A 20,310-nucleotide genomic window follows, 5' to 3' on the forward strand; every position below is an offset into this window, starting at 1 on the left:
CTCCTTTTCTCCATGCTGAGCTCCTCCAGCTCCCTTATTGTGCTCCAGACCCTTCCCTAGCTCTGTTCCCTTCTCTGAGCACATTCCAGCTCTTCAATTTTCTTCTTGTAGTGAGGGCCCCAAAACTGAGCCCAGGATTCAAGTTGTGGTCTCACCAGTGACAAATTCAGGGGGATGGTCACTGCCCTGTCCTGCTGACCCCATTATTTGTGGCACAATCTGGCAATATTTAAGTTAACTTATTAACATTAATTATTACATTAATTATTAATTAATTTAACAATATTAAATTAACTACCTCAAAGTTAGCTCAGGAAAACCTTCAATGAGTGCTATCACATGGCTGACAGGGCTTCTCCAGGATTGCAAGAGCATCAGGAAAGGGCAGCCAGTCTTTGCTGTGTTGATGGCACCTAACTGATCTTGAATTTTATATATAAACTGGGTTTTGTTCACACATGTGCCCCTAGCTTAGGGTGACCAGTCCTGTCTCATCAGAAATTTGATGCTGTTCTGGAGTCAACTGGGCCTTTGGACCAGGAAGCGAATCACTGGTGCCCTGAAGAGATTAAAAATTGTCCTTTTAGAATAAAGTTAATTTTAAAAAAAAAAGTTTGTAACTGCTTACTTCAGTCCTCTAATAACCACTAAATGTGGCTTAATTTTTTTTGGTAAAAATATCATGCTTGGGAAGTTAGTGTGACCACCAGATGGCACAAACTGCTCATATATACTGCCCAAAAGAACCCAAAAAGCTGAAACCTCTCAAGCTACAGACAATATATGGGAGAAAAAAGCGCTGAGGATGCTCAGAGCCCTACCATCAGTTTAGGTGAACCCAGAATTTCATAAGGAGGACAGGATCTCAATAGGATGTTTTGTGCTATGTGTCCATTGGGCTGTTCCATGAGATGTCCTCTCATGGCTGGGATTCCTCTGGAAGGAAGTTCTCATGCACTGTCTGCTCTGAACCACCTGAATTAGTGCTGTGCAGAGCCTGTCCCTCAGAATAATTAAATTTTGCTAGTTTGACTTGCACCTGGGGAGAAATGTCACCATTTCTGTGTCTGATGAGATAGCCAGCATCCTCTCCCCATATTGAATTTCATATCTGGAAATTTCCAGTGATCCAGGTAAGAACAGGGTGTAGCTGCAAGGATCAGACTTGGTGTGACTGCCCTGACATTAATCCCATCACACACCAGCCAGTCAGGGAAATTATATATATGGATGTATAGCAGTGCCCCACACACAGTCAGACATCCCCAGCACCAAGGCCCTTTGGCAGAGACTTTGGGTGATTTTTATCAGAATAATACCAGATTTATAAGTTTTGAAATGCTCTGCTGGGCCATGGTGCACACAGCTAATGGCAGCAGGGAGATCAGCAGACACTGGGACTACAGAAAATGCCTTTCTACTCTACTCTGCCCTCATGGAACCCTACCTGGAGAGCCTCATCCAGGTTTGGAGTCTTCAACATGACAAAAATGTGTTGGAGGAAGTCCAGCAGGGGTGGCCACGAAGATGCTCTTGGGGCTGGAGAACCTCTGTTACAGAGAGAGCTGGGAGAGCTGGGGGTGCTCAGCCTAGAGAAGAAAAGGCTCGGTAGACACCTGATTGCAGCCTTTCAGTACTTACAGGGAGCTTATTAAAAAGAGAGAGACTGACTTTTTACCTAACATTTAGTGACAGAACAAGGGGTAGCAGTTTTAAACTAAAAGAGGAGATGTTTAGATTTGATATTAGAAAGAAATACTTTTTGCAGACAATGGTGAGGCACTGGAACAGGTTACCCAGAGAAGATGTGGATGCCCCCTCCCTGGAAGTGTGCAAATCCAGGTTGGAGCAATCTGGTATCCCTGCTTATGGCGGGGGGTTGGGGGTAGATGATCTTTACACTCCCTTCCAACCCAAACCATTCTGTGATTCTTTCAGGAGTGCAGGTATCTTGTAATAGTGTCAGAACTGGGGACCAGCAGATCCCATCCAGATGTTTCAGAGGAGATTGCTTAGATTAAGACCTGAAGGAAAATAAGCAATTCCCTGAACCTCATGGTAATTAATTTTACCTCTGGACATTTGTATATGACTACACCTGTGTAACCCTTTGGGACTCTTGCCAATTGATCCAATTGCTGGCTTTGAATGCCACTAAATGGCACAGTTTGTTGGTGCTTTGGGTACATTTAATTGCTGGTTCAGACACTTCTGGTTGGGCATTTAACCCTGCACGAGGTCACCAAAGTGCCCATGTTTGTGTCTCAACACAGAGAGACTACTTGATATAAAATGATCTGATCCAGGTGAAACGTGTGTGAAAGCTCAGCTGTTGGATCATGCCTCTCTCTGCTGTCTCTGCTCATGCTGGCTGCAGGCACATCAGGAAATTTAATTTGCTGAGCCCCCATCCAAAGAACAGCTGCTCATCTTGCTAAGTCTGCAAAAGTCAGCATCGAACATGTCTGATGTGAACACACCTGAATAACTGCTTGTCTTGGACTCTGGCAGCATCCCCGGCACAGTGCCTGCCATGTTCACACCCCAAACCAGGAGAATGTACTCCAAGGAGAAGGAAGAGGGGATAATGTGAACAAACAGGACCCCAGGCTCAATGTTCACTCAGCAACTGCATCTGAACCACATTAAAACACACCTTGGTCTTACGTGCTGTGTCCTTATGTGCCCTTGCTGAGGGGAGCTGAACTGGCTGTTCCTAATCCCTTTAGGAAGGGCAGTGCATTTCCCAGATCACTTTCTCATGCCCGTTGGAGGATCCTGTTCTGGCTTGAATACCCTCCTTTCACCAGGTGTGCTTAGGCTCAGCTTTATTGCATCACCTTTGCAGAGTCTCACTGTTCTGATACACCCTGGCCCTCAGATCCCCACCTGGGCAGTGGGAGATGCAGAGTGGCCAAATGCTGCAGCTGGTGAGATTTGGATGGTATTCCAAAAGCATCCTGACTGTGCAATGGTCAAATCAAACTGGCAAACATCTCCCCTTCCTGACCAGAAACTAATGCTACCCCTAGGGTTAACCTGCTGCTTTTGACTTGCTTTTATAGAGGTGTCTTGATTCCCTTTAGGTTTTCCAGAGCAGGAGGAAAATCATGCTCTATGAATTGGTTTAGCTGACTGTTTTCAGCATTTTTAAATATGCACTGTAAGGCTTTTGCAAATCTGTGTCCCCAGGGTAGTGAACCATAGAGCAGGCTGAGACCATCCCAGTGTCAGTAGTAAGGGCACAGGAGGCTGCAGACCTATTTCCCATGCTGCTCCCATGCACTTCTCTGTCTGACCTAGGCAAGACATGTAGGAGCTGAAACTAACTGGAAACAGATGAAAAATACTTAAAACCATTTTTGTGTGTGTGTGTTCTTAAGCCAGGTCTCAGCCTGAACCATTGCAGTGTCTTCACTGATTCCTAAGTGGATGGTTGTGACCTCCTCCACCACACTTTGAAATGGTGAGGAGCTGAAAGAGAAGCTTCAACTGTGTTCTGGGATCAGATCTGTAGAGAAACCACTTGGGGTGTCTCTGGGGGCCTGAAGCATCCTGTCCCAGCCTCCCTCCAGCTTTCTGTGAGCATCTTCTCTTCCCCATCCACACCAGCCTTTCATCATTCCCTGCAGTGCTGCAGTTCTGCAGCTCCCACTGAGGGTGTGGCAACTACAGAACCCTTTGTACCTGACAATGGTCCCAGTGGGAAAAGGACTGGGCAGGTTTTTATTCCTTCCCTCCTGCTGGCAGTGCCAACAGGGCCTAGTGTGTGAACATGGTGTCACCTTGGCCTCAGTTTGAGCCATCACTTTGCTAATAAAGAGTTCCAAAGATGCTGACCATCATCTTCCCTTCACTCCATCTCCAGCTGCCTCCTTCCCTTCCGAAAGGGGAGCATCTCAAAAGCACATGGGGGATTTGGTGGGCACAAAGCTTCAGAAAGGTCAGAGAGACATTGAGTGACATTATTACTGCCATGGATAGGAGATGAACCACAGCAGCTCCAGTCCTGGTGGCCCAGAGCTGGAAAAGAAAAAGAAGATACAGTGGTTTGTATCATCTCAGGTTTGTGTGGGAGAGGAGAGAGAGGAGAGAGGAGAGAGGAGAGAGGAGAGAGGAGAGAGGAGAGAGGAGAGAGGAGAGAGGAGAGAGGAGAGAGGAGAGAGGAGAGAGGAGAGAGGAGAGAGGAGAGGCCCAAACCAAAAAACCAAAACAAAGCAGAAAGAGGAAGTTTGGGTCTGCTAGGTTTGAGAAGCTACTGCTGTCATAGAAAAACAAAGTAGCAAATACGCCTGATCTGCGGCGAGGTGAGCACTGCAGGTACAAGTTCCAGAATGCCTGGAGGTGAGAGCTGCCGGGTCGGTGCCAGCTGGCAGTGCCGTGCCCCAGGAATGTCCCTGGCATCTACCAGGCAGAATCCAGACTGTCCCACAAGCTCACCTAGGGCTGGTCTGGCAGGAGAGGGCTCTGCCTTTGGGAAATGGAGGGAAGAGCAGGAGGTCACCCCAGCTTTATTCAGCTGAGAAACACAGTCTGGATGGCAAGAGGGAGGTGGAATTACATGTTTTGGCCACCTTCGAGGTCGGGTGGCTGCCAAGGTGAGGGTGCAGAGGGAGCCCAGCCCTGGGGGCAGCTTTCCTAAACCAGCCAGGGCTCTCCAGATGAGGAGTAAGAGAAGCTTTCCCTCCACAGAGGGTGGAACCAGAGGGTTCGACCATCCTTTAGGAAAGCCCCAGCCTTGAAGCATTTTGTAGGCTTCTGCTCCCTAAGGGCGTGGGTAGAGCACCCAGCCAGGTGCAGGAACTGTCCCCTCAGCATTCCCCTCTCTGAGAGGGGCTGTAGGTGCCGAAATGACAAGTGGCAGCACCTCGGGGACCCCCAGCACCGCCCGTGTCCCGCAGGAGACGAGAGGGGGCTGAGGAGCACCGCCGAGTCCAGCGGGGCACGGCGGCGGCTCCTGCCCAGGGACCCCGGGCTGCGGGATGCGAGCCCTGCAAGGATTCCCTGCAGCACAGGAGGCCGCCCTGCGTGGAAAAGGGGCCGGTCCCGAGCCGGGAAGGAGGAGGAGAGGGTGGGTCGCTGTGTCTCCTGTCGGGCTCCCGCAGCCGGGCCGGCAGCGCAGCGGCAGCGGGGCTCCTTCCCCACCATGATCCTCTGGCTGTGCCTCTGCTGGGGCTTCTCCCCCTCGGCGGGACAGCCCGACTCGGAGCTGATGGCCAGGTACCTGGAGGAGCAGCTGCTGGCGGATTACAGCATCGTGGAGCAGGTAGGTTTTAAGGCGGAGGTTGTTCGGGAGCATCAGGTGGCCGCGGCTGGCTTGTCCCCTCCTCACCAGCAGTACTGACAGGCGGGGCAGTCTGGTAAAAATGCGCTAATCCCACCTGTCGGTGCAGCTCAGCTCCGTGCTACAGCCAGCATGGAGCCGTGCCGGGGGTGCTGAGGCAGGAGATGCCCCTCTGGTGATGGTGCTGCTGCCCCGGGATGGGGCCGGTCCGACACCCACCCATGGCTGGGCTAGCGGGGCACCTCACAGGGACAAGGGAGTTAACGCCGTGTCCTGGCCACACTCCAGGTTGAGTAATTCCGAGTATTTCAAGCTCGGGGGATAGCTTTTTCTGCCTATGGTCTTACTGTACTTGATTTTTAACTCATGCTGGATGAAACAAACCACATGAATTTCAGCTTCTAAATTGTTTCTTGACAGTGGAAGGAAAAAAAATTATTCTACAAGTGAGGGTTATTATGTTGTGTAATTGTGTGGCTTAGATTTTCTGAGGAAATGGGATTGAAAGAGCAATGAACTTTTTGCAAGGGTTTGGGTAGTGGTTTGGGAGGCTGTAATCTATTTCAAGTGGAAAGTATCCTTGCTCGTGTCAGAGGGGCTGGAACTAAATGATCTTTAATTTCCTTCCAATCCAAACCATTCAGATTCTATAAACCCCTGAGCTTCAGGTCTGTGCTCACATCTGTCAGGTCCATAAGAGATACCACATGTGACTTTGAGTCACTTAGGGCAGCAGTCATTTATCTATATTTGATCAGATCTGAGAGGCTCTGTAGCACCTGAGGCACCCATGTGGGCCTGAGATACAATGCAGGAACTACGGAATACCTGTGCCTTGCTGGAGGTCAGGTGGGATAATCCAGTTTGTCTAAAATGTCAGTATTTGTCTGTATTTGGCATCTTCTGCCATGCAGCAGGTGGGAAGAGTGAGACTCTTCACGTGTATCTGTATCTATCCCACTTAGAATAGAAAGAATCTCTCTCCAGAAGCATCCACATCTCTCCCTATGGGGACACCAAAAACTTTGTTGTCAATCCTGATTACTGTGGATGCATATTCCTTTTTGGGGAATTCAGCCACAAACCAACACTGTTTTACAAACCCACCTGTCCAAGAGGGAGAGAATATCTCCCCCTGCCAGTGCAGTGGTATCTGGGATCACTCATCTGCTTTAGTGGGAAAATCAGTTGCAAAGCTCAGAGAACTGGCTCACAGTGCTGAAGGAACCTGCTTGATGTTGCTAGAGGCACATGAGGGTGTTTTCATAGGAGCTGTGCTGCTGGCAGGTCAGCAGCAGTCACTTCCACCAGAAAAGCAGTGATGTGTAAATAGGTGTGGTGACCTGGTGCCCTGGGACAGCCAGATCTAGAAGAGAACATCTGTCTGTCCTCACTGAACACCTGAGCCAGGCTGAGAACAGGCAGGTGCTCCCCTAGATCGAGACACTGCGCTAGAAACAAATCCACTGCACAGCTTATATCCCATACACCATGCTGGGTCTAACAGATGGCAATAAGTTATGGGGTCACTGCTAGCAATTATTTGGCTTTAATGAGTGTGTTGGAAGCTTTAAAGCTAAAGGTTGATGGTAATTTGGAAAATGTTCCATTAGATGATGCCATTGAAGCTGCCTAATTGGAACAGGCCAATAGACTGATAACAATCCCTGCAGCAGTGTTTCAGCCGTAGTCATGAGGCCCTAGAAAACAGGATACTACTATCTAGTGATGCTTAGCTCCTCACTGATGTCCACTGGGTATCCCCAAGACTTTAGAAGGAAGAAACCAAAGAAGACTTTCTTGAAGAAGCCAAGTACACAAAGCCTTCTTAATTGCTTGCAATTAAGGAAGCAAACAAAATGAGTTTTGGTGGGGAAAGATAAAAACAGGAACTGAGTTTCCAGTTTCACTGATTAGTCTTTAAAAACTCCTGTGACCATTCCATACAGAACAGGTGGATTTGTTCCAAAAGGTAAAACCTTCAGTAAAAATACTGAGGGCTGTTGATCTCTCATCCCCGCCTCTGCTCCAAGCAGGACCAACTTCAGAGACATTTATCTCTCTTTTACTGAAGAACCTGCAGTGGTGGAGACTCTTCAGCCTCTCACACCAGGCTCCTGACGAGCTTTATTTGTCTGAGATACAGACCCAGACAGAAGGTTTCTTCCAAAACTTAAGATGCAAACTCCTCTCCTCTCCTCTCCTCTCCTCTCCTCTCCTCTCCTCTCCTCTCCTCTCCTCTCCTCTCCTCTCCTCTCCATTTCCCAAGGGACCTGTTTTCCCTTGGTTCTACTTTTACAAGCTGTTGGTTAATAATGCAGAAGGAAATAGTAAAGATTCTCATGGATGAAACTTTAATTTCCCCATTGGGCATTCCTGAGCTTTTCAATGCACGATATAAACAGACACAAAATCATCTCTTTGGCAAGGGCTGCTGCTATTTCAGAGGGAATCAACTCAAAGGGCAAATCAGGTAAAAAAATATTGTTGCATTCTTTTGCTCTCTGGTGTCCCACTGACATTTTAAGATGGCACTTGGCTTCCCTCATGGACAAAAGACTTGCTTTGGGGAGGGACTTGAGATGTTGAGCTGAAAGCTACTCACACCATGTGAGAAGTCAGGGGAGTTGAGACAATGAGTATGACTGTGCTCTCATAGGTGAAACACTGTTTCATAATAAGGTCTGTGGCTGAATTTAAATATCTTTATTCCTGTTATGCACATCACCAGTGCTTTTCTGTCACTGCACAGTAAATACACAGTACCTGTGGAGAATATTTAGGCAACAGATCTGCTATTGAGCTAATATTTATACAGCTGAAGCTGTAGCATTGATTTAAACTAGTTATAGAGCTTTTGAATGGTTTAGGTTGGAGGGGACCTTAAAGAGCACCCAGTTCCAAACCCTTGCCATGAGCAGGGACATCTTCCACTAGACCAGGCTACTCAAAACCCTATCCAGCCTGGCCTTCAATATTTCCAGGGACGTTCTTAGCATCCAGGGCCAGGGCTAAAGGCTGACCTTCCTGCCATCATATAGAAGGTCCCTTGCCGAGCACCTTTTGCAAAACACCCAGCACCTCCTTGCCCGAGACAGCCACATTCCACTGCTGAGCTTTGATCAGTGGGTCTGTTAATACAGAAGAGACTCAGGTTTTAATTTTAACCAGAGGAGCGTTTGAACCTGGCCATGGGTGATCAGTCACACCGCCCCGTGTCTGGGATTAAACAAGTGACATGTCTGCTGTGAGCTGAACAGAACCCACTCATTCCTTTAACTCTTTGCAGGTTGCTTGCCGTGTCCCAAGACAGGCCAAATTCCTGCAGAGGCTGGTACGTATCACACCCTGTCTTTTTTTTACCTCATGGGAGCTGCACTTCCCCTGGATGTGTGTGTGTGTGCATCCCTGTGCCTGGGAATGGACTATTTGATGGTAGAGTGAGATGCTGGGTAACAAAAAAAACTAAATCTTCACTTCGATCAATGCAACAGGTTCTTCTAATATTTCCCAATCCATCTTCTCAAGCCCAGATTTGGAGAAAGAATATGTAACATACAAACCTTAACAATGTAGTGAACATAAGCCTGATGAAATTTCATTGAGTTTGAAGAGAATGGGAGTTTGCTTTGAAATTTGAAGATCACTGTCATTCTCTGACAAAATCTACTGGAGAAAGGAAGAAAACAAGGAGGCCAATATCCTTTCAGCACAGAAATCTAAAATTCAGATGTAGAGAGGCAGTCAGTGGAATTGCTGTTCATGGCCAGTTATTTTTCTGGCTTTTCTGAGGGACTTCCCAGTTAATAATTGGTGGAACTCATTTCACACACTGAGCAGCCACCACCTTAACAGCTTCTGGTCTCCTTCATCTTGGACAGACTGGAATCAGCAACCTAGAGAGAAATTCTCAGGCTTATTACCAGTTTATTACTTCTAATCTGAGAGACAGTTAATTTGTTTTGATGAAAGTAACTGATAAAGGCAAAAATAGGGAATGGATTTCATTTATATTCAGCTCTTTTTCTATCCTTCCAAATATTTCATGTAAACAAGCATAAAATAATTTGTTTGGTGAGAAAATTTCAGCTGCCAGTTCATCATCATAACCAGGACACCTCCACAAAGCATCGAGCCAACCTGGCTCATAGCACTGTGCTAATCTGCTGCCTTGGCATTCCCTCACTTAATTTTTAATAGGGATGATAAATCATGGTAATAATAACATTAAACAAATGGTTTGTTTTGCCTTTTTTTTTTTTTTTCCTTTGAGCTGCCTCTCATCTTCTGAAGGCCCCAATAAAAAGGCAGGAAACAAACAGTTTGTGCAGCTGTAAGTCAGAGCAGCAGGCACTGATGGATTGTGCAAGAGCTCCAGGGAATGCAGCACAGGAATCTCAGAGTGGAACTCGGGCTGCCTGCCCAGCCTGACAGAGCAACCTGTTTGGAAATGGCCTGTGCCCCCATCATTTATATTTTCTATATACAGGGAATAGCAGATCCCTTCCAGGGATGGGAAGGTGAACCAATTATTTCATCCTCAGCTCTACATGACGCCCTTATTCAGTGTTTGATTTCCCCACATCCACCAGGAAGAGGGAGGGATGTTGAATGTCTTTTTTTCATGGAGTTTTTTTGCCATTCCTCAGATTGTAAGTATATCAGATCCGGAGCTTGTTCAGTGGGATATTTTCCTCCTTACTAAGGCCGGGTTGGACAAGGTTTGGAGCAACCTGTTCTAGTCAAAGGTGTTCCTGCCTATGGCAGGGAGTTAGAACTGGATGGGCTTTAAGATCCCTTCCAACCCAAACCATCCTGTGATTCTATAACAGAGATCAGCTGAAGCCAGCAAAGAGTGGATTTAGCAAAAAAATCCTAAGTGACTTTTTTTTCATATAAAATACCATTCAGCTGTGGAACTTCTCACAGCAGGATGTTGCAGATGATAAAAGTTTACATGGATTCAAAAAGCAGCTGTGTATAGTAATAGAAGAGAAATCCACAGTGTACAAATATACCACAAAAATACCACCCTTGACTCGGGAGTTCCTTCAGCCCCAAATTACTGAAAACAGAATATTTCTGGGTAGCATCAGTGCAGGTTGGACTGTTTTTACACTCTCTAAGCATGTGCTGTTGGTCTCTGCCAGTGACAGGCTACATGGTTACAACTGCTTTTTTCTCACCCAACACAACCATTCTCCTGTTGCTGTCCTAACAGTGGCAAGTTCATGCTCTCTGTCACATTTGAAAGAATTTCTGATTTCCTGTGAATCCATCAGTGTGTTCACAGTGTCAGACAGGTCACTGCAGAGCCACTTGTATCTCAAGTGACAGGCAAAGGGCTTGATCCTCTTTTGCTGATCATCTGTCAGCTACATATAAACCCACAGTTTTTTGTGAACTGCAGCACATGGGGGTGAATGCAGAAGGTCTGACACCAAAGAATTTGCTGTAGTTTCCGATTCTTTCTATGTCTGCTGTTATTAAATCCTCTGTGTACCTTGCTGTGCCACAGGCAATTATTGTCATGGAAGATTGAATGAAGCATCAGCTCATTATGTCTGAAAACATTCCTACAACCCTATTTCAATCAAAACTCCCCATCTTCTCCACCTTCTGGATAATGAGACTAGAAAGCCATGCCTATGTATCATGGAAGGTCCTAAGAACAGTAGGATCTAGTTCTAATTAACAGCAGTTAATTAAGCAGTGGTCTAAGGGTGGGACATTAGACCTGTGCAGGGGTGTTCTAGCCTAGATCCATAGATCCATTGCACTGATCTGCCTAAAATCAGTGAGGTGAATCCTACCCTGGATGTTCTAATCTCTTGTCATTGTGTTCTACGTGAGGTAAACAGGATCCTGGACACAGAACACATTCCCCAGTTAATCTATCATGACTAGGCTCATCTGAGACACATTATCACTCTTTCCAAGCCTTGCAAGTGTAGGCAGGTAGGGCTTCATGCCAAGTCTCTTGGTAGATCTGTATTTCCAGCAGATCCTCATTCTTCCATTTTCCTGGAATTCACTAGCCCAGCAACTTGGTTAGTTGGATGCTCAGTTACTTCTGATGCCATCAGCTACTGCAGAAATGTTCTTGTTTCATACTCAGACAAAAACTTGCTCCCTTTCTTAAGCTGTTTGCCAAAATTATTTTTTGTTCTGAAAGAAAGCCTGGACAGGCAGCTGAAGAGCCTGTTCTTGTCCTCACAACTCTTACGTGACTGTGAGTTTTTACCAGCCTCAACAGGAAGAGTCTCACTGTATTTGGCTTAGTGAGGTTGCTCTGTATTTACAGTGTATTTTACTTCTGCTTTTGAGGGTTTGGCCTTTGATTGTGTAAGTTAATGTACAGATTTTTCTTTCTCAAAGGCTGCTTACAGTTAATTACACTGAAGTATTCCAGGAAGAAAACATTTGAGCTCCATGGAGATATTGCTGTCAAAAAACACATTAGTCTGGAGAAATGCTCTAACTCAGGACTTGTGCACGAAAACACATTCCAAAGAAGCAGAAATTGGCTTTCAGCTTCCATTGCTACATCATGTGTCATTCACTTCTGTCTCTGCTGGAAGGAGTCCAGTGTGGGCTAAAAAGCTTAAAATATTTTGTTTGAGATGTCACAGTGTCAGTGTTTTTTATTAAGTCTCTTCATCCATTAGTGCAGACTTCCAGGATGGATTGTCAACAGAGGAGGACTCAGTTGACTCCACTGACAGCAGCTTCTCTGTTTACATAACTTAGGGATGTGACTGGATGAATTTGGAGGTGCTGCTTCATAAATGGTGATGTCAGTCTTTCAAGAAGTCTTCCATCTGCTCTTGTGCACAGTGAGCAGGACAGGGTCTGTGACACAGTTCTGGACCCCATAGGGACATATTTTGGGCTTCTCTTCCATTCTATTCAAGGGAATAATCCTGGTCCTCTCACACAGTCAGAGCTGAAGGCTTCAGTTTAGAACACAGATGGATTTTGTCAGGGTGTTTCACAACTTAAAGGCTGGCATAAGCAGAGCTCTCAGACTTTTCCCAAGCACTGGACAATGTGGCCTCTGTGCATGAGCAAAGGCAGTACCACATTCCTGATTTACTGTTTGCAGCTCACCTGAAACTTTGCGGACAAGCCCACCTTGCCTGTTGTCAGGAGTCTAATACTCATTGGGTAGGAGTTTGCTAGTCCAGATTAAACATTAAATCCATGGAAACACTGAAGGGGTGAGTTATCCAGCTGTCTGTTTAGAGGTGACATTTGATTCCCATAGGAAACCAGGCCTCGGATGTCAGAGTTCCACGTGAGATCCACGATCATTTCCCGGTACGCTTTCACCACCGTGTCCTGCACCATGGTGAACAGTGGCTCTGAGGCACGGGAAGCAGTGTTTGAGATGCAGATTCCAGCTGCAGCTTTCATCTCCAACTTTACCATGTAAGTAATGCACAGACCAAGTCTAGGGATGCCATGGTACTAAATTCAAATCCTCAAGGTAAACAGGGAGGGAAACTACTCTGTTTCCCATCTGAGTGTCTTTTAACTGCTTCCTTCTCCTCCTCTCTCTGATTTGAATGAGAAAACTCTCTTCAAGACCTCAAAAACTTTTCCAGGGAAAGGTTCAGCAACAATGGCACATGATTTATCACACCTGACTGACTGTAATGTCTAAAAATCTTCTTGTAATTTCCTGTTCTCCACATTGTCAATGGAGCAGAAATCAACTCTAACCAGCAGAGAGGTTCAGTGGCTGCTGGAGGTGTGAATGATAAACCAAATAGAGAGAAACCTCATAGTGAAATGACCAATAAATTAAACTATTGGTCTCAAACATACTTGGTTTGTTCATGCTCAGATCCTCTCTACAGACATATATTGGGGCCACAGCTTCAGACTTGACCAGAGGGCATAGGGGACCCACTCTTTATGAAATACTTCCATTTATAGTGAATAGGAAGAATAAGAGACTTTTGCCTTTGTACTGGGCTGGTTATTTCCAGCCAGAGAATTTCTGAGTTGGCTTTTGTCCCAGAGACTTGGGTGGACTGAGGAGAGTGACATTAGCAGCACTCTGAGACTCTTCTCACATCAAAGCCTGTGAAAGAACCTGCAGCAAATGTACACCTGTCACTGTACTTGGGTGCAGAGTGACCATGCTGACATCTCTGATCTCTCCAGGAGCATTGGCAACAAGACTTATTACGGAGAGGTCACGGGCAAAGAAAAGAAAAATAGCACCGATGACAAAGAAAGGCACAAGAAACCTCCAAGCTCCACAGAAGGAAGGTGAGTTTTGTGCATTTTGCTGTGTTTTGGGAAGTGATGCACTCTCCTGCCATCTTTGTCTTGGCTGCCTTGGTGTGCCCATCCATGGATTTATGGGAAGGAGCAACTAAACTGAATGTTATCTGCACTGCCTGGTGTCATTCCTATACTCCAAGCCATGAAAAATTGCATGTAGCTTTTTCTAACCCTGTCACACAACTTTTTAAATTCCAGGGTGGTCCAGGATGTACTACTGGGGGAACGAATTCTTGTTACTTTCTGAATAACAGAATGGAAAATTAGGGTGCTGTCATGGACAGTCATCCACTTCACTCAAGGGGGAAGCAAGAATATACTTTAATTATACAAAGCAGTAAATCAAAAAAGTTCAATGGTAAATGTAATAGGTGTTCAACAAGATTTGATGGGAAGGCTCAGTTGATTATTTACAGGGAACAGGCAAAACTATCAGAGGGAGGAGAAGGAGGTAATGTGTAACGTGTATGGGATGTGAAGGTGTCTTTGGATTTTCCTTCCAGGGAGAACGGCTATGAGACATTCAAGGCCTCTGTCTTCATTCCTCGCAAGATGCAGGCCAGGTTCATATTGCATTATGAAGAACTTCTGCAAAGGCGGCTGGGGAAATACGAATACACCGTCAGCATCCGGCCCCAGCAGCTGGTGGGGCGCTTACGAGTGGAGGTGAACATCCTGGAGAACTCAGGAATAGTGTCCCTGGAGGTGCCTCCCCTTCGAAACAGCAAGCAGAAAGGCAATGGGAAAGCTGAAGGTAAGGGGGGATTTTATGACCCATGGCTCTGTTATTTGTGGGGCCTTGGGGACCTCTCAAGAAGTGGCCTGGCAGCATTGGATCTATTTTTTCTGGATGACTGTGTCTGTGTGCTATCTGTGCCTAAGCCTGTGAGGACTTTGAAGCTTAATGAATACAGGGCTGATCCCATTCATCTCAATAGGGTTTGGGTTTGTTTTTTTTTTCCCTATTGTCTTTAAGAGTTTTGAATTGGGCCTTCAGGCCTTGTGCTCAACACTGGAACAGCCTCTTCACTGGCCTCCAGTCTCCTGGGAACTGTTTATTTTATTCGCTCAAGTGAATTGTTTTTTCCATCCATCTATGCCAAGGAAGATAGGAAATCCTGCACTTCAGAACATGGGAAATTCCAAGAGGAAAATCCGTATTTTGCCAAAGCGCTAAGCGCTATCTGAGCATCTGCTCTTGCCCCTAACTGTCCTTGCTCACTGTTCAGACAGTGTAGATGTAATTTTTTCTGTTGTAAACCAACAGCTCAGGATACTGTGATTGCTACATGTTGTCAAAAAACACCAAAAAAGAAGGATGGAAGGAGGATGCAGAGTCTTTTGGGACTTGACCCTCAGTCACTCTGAGCAGCACAGTGCCAGCAAAATCAGTGGAGCTGTTCATATCTGCCACAGAAAGATCCTAATATATGTGAACTGGAGTTAAACTGATTGTTCAGTAAGATCCTACTGATTTCATCCAAATCACCTGAAATCAAGGCTCTCAGTGACCTGGATTATCTTCAGGTCAAGCCTCATTAGTTTCTGCACTGTACAGCCATGTGCCAAGTGATAAATGTGCTCTGCTCCTCATCAGGACAGGCAGGAAACTTTTTTCACCTATCAGGGAATATCACAGTGCATTGTTGGCATGTGGTTTTCCTGCAAGACATCTGGCATTGATCAAGGATAGACACAGACTCCGCAGAGCAGACACACTGTTGCTCCAGCACAGTATGGAAATTCCTATATATAAATGACATACAGGGAAAACTCATGTAACTCACTATCCAAATGGCAACCTGGAAGCACTGACATTCTTGGCATCATGCTTCAGATTTCAAAGAGCTCATATAAAAATGGGCCTGAGCTGTTGGATTCTATAATCCTCCCTAGCCAGTAAAACATATATAAAATAGGTGTTCCATTGCAGGATGGGTAAAGCAACAGAACTCAGATTCCCTGTGCTTTGTCTGTGTTCAGAATTCAATTACAGACCCTTTGTGTCTGGAATCATCCCATGTGGTTGTCCACTATATTCCAGCTGACTGTCATCTCTCAAGATGGATCCAAAAACAAACCATCAGAGCCATTACTTGCTCCCTGCAAAGCATTCTTGCTCATATGACACCCAAAAATCGTGGGATCTGCACATGCAGTGAGACCTCCAGGGAAGGCTGGGAGTTTTTAAGTGAAAGACAGGTGAATTGTGAATCTCACATTTAAAGAGGGGCTCTTGGCAGACAGTGTATATACTGGGAGTAAACGAGAAAAAAACAGTGTCTGCTCTCTCTTGTATTCCCATGGCTTAAAACTCTTCAGTACCACTTGGCTGGACATTGGAACATTGGAAAATGGTACTGCCTGACTGGTTTGAGGTTGAATATGTCATGAAAGCTCCCTTCCTCTATTTCCTATGTCTAAAGTATCTCACAGTTAATGATAAAATATGAAATTTTGATAGGTACTTACAAATTACCTTGAGAGTAGTGGATGAAAAACATATTGTGCCATCAAACTGTTACAACCCATCCTAAAAGGTGAGGGTAACCCAGGTTCTTGAAATGACAGTGATTCATCAGTGTTTGTAAATACACACATGTGGTTTTATTTTAGAACAACCTGGTAGCACAGGAAAACAGATATGTTTTGGTTCTTATTATCTACAGCAATATAAAAATATAAAAGCATAAATATATCACCTTAGAAAATATAGAAGAGTAAAAAGATCTCATTACCTGAAAGACTTGTGATGAGATTTGGCTGTTGCAATTTCAATGTCTATTGGTTAAAGTGGCTATCACAGGCTAGATCCATCATGTGGTGAGGAAAATCCTAGGGAAACCCACAGAATCCCCAGTCTATTTGGTTTATATTTACTCAGGTTCAGGTGGGAATGCCCAGGTCTCTGCCCAGGGGTGGGGAGCTTGTAATGATTGCTGGAATGTTGTGGATCAAGGACACCTGAGTGATGGAATGTTGTGGATCATGGGACACTTCGGGAGTCTTTGACACCTTCTCAGAAGATACAGCTGCCTATTAAATTAGTGCTGTTGTCAATTATGTCCCATCATGGCCCATCAGCAGCGTGAACACCTTCAGGCTCTGTGTGAATGTCCCCTGGGTGGGGAGTTATCACAGCTGAGTTCACTCCATAAGGACAAAGTTCCCACCTCCCCGGGTTCCCCTCTTTCCTCACCTGGTCCAGCACTGGCTGCAGCCTGAGCTGGGCTGTGCTCAGCCCTGGCTCCTGGGTGGGTGCTTTGCCCATCAGCAGCTTGCCCTGAGTGTTTGAGCCACCAGCATCCTGTGTCTCCTCTAGTCTCACTTGTGGATGTGTCCTTTTCTTGTCTTTCAGAAAGTCCTGCATCCATCCTCTCTGAATGGGGGGCAGAAACAATGTGATGACAGGTCTTTCTAGGATATGTCCTTGTACAGTAACTCCTGCACACATGGCTCCATATGGGAGTTGTATTTTTCCCAAAGGAAGGCACTAGGCATGTGAGTTTTGGAAAATGATCTTCTGGCATGTGCAGGTGTTCTCTTCTGTCACATACAAACCCCAAAACAGGAGGCATTGAGGCCAATGATCTTGATTTTCTTTGGCAAGCTCAGAATGGAGCCACTTTCTGAATGATGTCCTGGATGCTGTCCTCATCTTCTTCCTCCAGTGTAGCTGTGTGAGAACTAGCTGTGGGCTTGGGCAGGAGACACTAGACTGCTCGGGGATGACTGTTTCTTTCTGAATTAAGAGGTCTCAGAAAGCTTTTTATTTCTTATAACAGCTGTCTGGAAGTTTCCACATGTTAGCGGAGGATGAACTTTGCATTTCAGCTCTAATTCCGAATCTGCCAGACTCCAAAATAATTTAGGTTTAACTGTTCCTCTTGTGAGGATGCCAATTTCATCTGGAAAATACTTTTTCCTGCTCTGTTTACTTCTTCAGCTGAATTTGGTGGAAAGTTTGTCTGAAGGCTCTACTAACTCCTTCAGTGTGAGCACAAACCAGAAAAAGCATTTGGAGCTCATCCATGCTCTGGACTCTGAAATATCTCATAGATTTTCCTCTCTCTGTCTCTTGTTTAAAAAGAACAAGGCCAATAAACAGAAGAGAGTAATCATGATCCAGATATCAAGTGCTGCCTGAAAAAGAAACCTGGGGGAAGACATGGGAACTGTATTCAAGAGTATAAAAGGCTTCTGCAAGGAGGGTCACTCAGATCATTCCCACCTCACATGCCTGTGGTATGTCTGAACATGCCACCTCAAGAATTCTTTATAATCAATAAGGAAAAATCTACAGTTTGAGTACCATAATCCTGGAAGAAATGTGTTTAAACAGGTCAAATGAATCCTACTTGCATCGGCTGTCAGGATCTCAGGTGTAAGATCTGTGTCCTGGATGTCTAGAGCTGGCTGGAATGAGCAGCATGTCTGAGACTGTGTGTTTGGCAAAACAGAACCAAATACAGGAATTTTCTACAAACATTTGCATCCCTGAGAGCATTACAAGATGGGTTTCAGTTTAAAGCTAGAGGAGAGGGGTTAATTTCTTTTTATCTGTCTTTTTTTATCACTGGAGAGCTGAATCTTCAATCCCAGTAAGTCACTCTGCTGGCTGATTTGTCTCTGTGGCAATAACACCTTTGCTGTGCTTTGACATCTGTAAGGCAATGGGAAAAACCTGTAATACTGTGGATTTATCTCAACAGGTGATGCATCTCCTCCTCCCTCTACTGTCATTGGGCACACCAAAACCTTAGCTAAGGTTACATTCAATCCCAGTGTTGTTGAGCAAACCAGGATTGCCCGAAATGGAATTTTGGGAGACTTCATAATTAGATACGATGTCAACAGGGAGCTGAGTGTTGGGGATGTTCAGGTACTGTACACACGATTCATCTTTTCTGTTTTATTAACTGTACTCGAGATGGTTCAATTGTTTTGCCTGCTCCAAATTCCTAAAAATGCTTCCTGAGTGAAGGCTACTCCTCCATCTTGTAAGAACTATCCAAAATAAAACCAGTCAATTAGCAACCATGAGATGGACTTCCTCTTTGCTTCATTGACCTCTTTTTTGTGTCTGCCTTTCAGTTTCTCAGTATACTTGCTGCACATATCTGGATACAAGATCAGTTCCTCAAGTACATGTTGTAGTTCTGATCTGTGGGCACATGTGTTATATCCTTGTTGCATTTGGAAGGAAACCCCAGTGTCAGCCATGGAAGGAGATGTGCAGAGCTCCAGTTGGCTTATCCAGTCTGGATAAACAGGGGACCAGAATTAGGAAGGATACCAAGGAGCATTCATATCCTGCGCTGTAGACAGAGTCACTGAAAGTATCCAAATATCCCAAAATGATGTTGTAGAACATTGCACCTTTGATTCCTGACTCCCTTGCTCTTCCACAGATCCTCAATGGATATTTTGTGCACTACTTCGCCCCTACAGATCTTCCTCCCTTGCCAAAGAACGTCGTGTTTGTGCTGGACAGCAGCGCTTCCATGGTGGGGACGAAGCTGAAGCAGGTGAGCTCCTCGTGTTTATTGTGGGCTGCTCAGCTCTGAGAGGGCAAAGCCTGGTTCAGACTTTGTCTCACTGTTTTCCTTCTGCAAAATGTTTGCTGTGTCTGAGGTGAGAGGTGGCTCTGAAGACACCTCAAGGTGAGATGGTTTACCTGCAGTAAAGTATCTTACAGTGAGAAATGATTATGTTAATGGGTATGGGATGGGAACAAGGAATGTAGAAGGATTCATCACTCTGTAAACGTCAGTGTTGCCAAAATTGAGCATAGGATTGTCTGGGGCAGTTCTGTTCTGAGAGGTATGAAAAGAGGCAGATCAGGCAGAATTCCCAGCAAAGTGCATTCAGCAGATTCTTTTCTCCAGTCTAACAGCACAGAGAGAACACTTCTGCCATTAAATTACCTTGGCAAAACACTTAGTGAAGTAAAACTCAAGAGGTTCTGCTGAAAGAAAAGCAATTTTGTCCTTTTTGGGAATCTGAGTCTTTCAGAACAAATCTCAGATGTTTTTCCAGGGCACAGACCTTAATGTGAGCCACTATACCAAGCTGAAGGGCACATCGAATATAAAATGGCATATGGATTCTATGGATCCAAATTATCTTCCCCAGTGGCTGGGGAAGATGGCTCATCAAGAGAGTTGTTAACAAGCAATCCTAGTTCTGTGCTGAATGAGGTCTCAAATCAAGATGCCTTTGAATCTGTAAAAAGTCCTGTGGACAGAGCCTGGCTCTTGGCTGTCTGTTATCCTCCTGCTGGAAAATGACCACCCTGCCTCTCAGAATAAACAGTTTTGGCACAAATGCCCCCAGTCCTGCAGGCTGGAAGCAGACAGCCAGTGACCAAATGCTGAACCAGGGAGATTAAAACTCCAAAGGGCTTTGGTGCTTTTGTGAGCTGCACGAGTAGTCAGCAGATTAACTTTGCACTATGAAAGCTTTTATTCTGCTCCCAAGTATCAGAGTTTCTTTTCATTACACCTACTAAAAGCAACACAGCCATTAACCCCTAAAGGTTTACTTCATACTGCATACTACATACTTAGTTTGTGCTGCTAAACCTGGATCTCAGGCAAATTACCTACAGAGGGGTTCCTCTTGAGCCTGAAGTGAGAGAAGTGTCTACCCAGAACCTTTGCTGAAGCTGTACCCAACATTTTTGTCTGTTATCTCAGTATATTCTTTTTATGGAGAACCACTGGTACATT

At 45.4% G+C, this 20,310-nt stretch overlaps 1 protein-coding gene and 1 long non-coding RNA gene across 3 annotated transcripts in view; one reads left to right on the plus strand and one right to left on the minus strand.

Moving 5' to 3' along the window:
- The first annotated feature begins 5,075 nt into the window (after positions 1-5,075).
- ITIH5 (inter-alpha-trypsin inhibitor heavy chain 5) overlaps positions 5,076-20,310 on the plus strand; it is a 40,335-nt gene continuing 25,100 nt past the window's right edge. Inside the window, exons 1-7 of the mRNA XM_005526087.3 lie at positions 5,076-5,266; positions 8,574-8,618; positions 12,552-12,715; positions 13,457-13,564; positions 14,083-14,333; positions 18,292-18,461; positions 18,991-19,107. Coding sequence (XP_005526144.2) covers positions 5,147-5,266; positions 8,574-8,618; positions 12,552-12,715; positions 13,457-13,564; positions 14,083-14,333; positions 18,292-18,461; positions 18,991-19,107 — 975 coding nt within the window. The 5' untranslated portion in view covers positions 5,076-5,146. The remainder of the gene's footprint in view (positions 5,267-8,573; positions 8,619-12,551; positions 12,716-13,456; positions 13,565-14,082; positions 14,334-18,291; positions 18,462-18,990; positions 19,108-20,310) is intronic.
- LOC148184372 (uncharacterized) lies at positions 14,049-16,420 on the minus strand. 2 transcript variants are annotated; one of them, XR_015772538.1, is made up of 3 exons: positions 16,318-16,420; positions 16,059-16,201; positions 14,049-14,179 (listed from the first exon to the last, which is right to left on the minus strand). It is a non-coding gene; the product is annotated as an uncharacterized LOC148184372 (long non-coding RNA). The 2 variants fall into 2 exon arrangements; XR_015772539.1 differs by having other exon boundaries at positions 14,053-14,179; positions 16,052-16,201.

This window comes from Pseudopodoces humilis, chromosome 5, assembly GCF_049639895.1.
Source record: "Pseudopodoces humilis isolate 2021_Gansu_Grassland_sample_001 chromosome 5, ASM4963989v1, whole genome shotgun sequence".
Lineage (NCBI taxonomy): Eukaryota > Metazoa > Chordata > Aves > Passeriformes > Paridae > Pseudopodoces > Pseudopodoces humilis.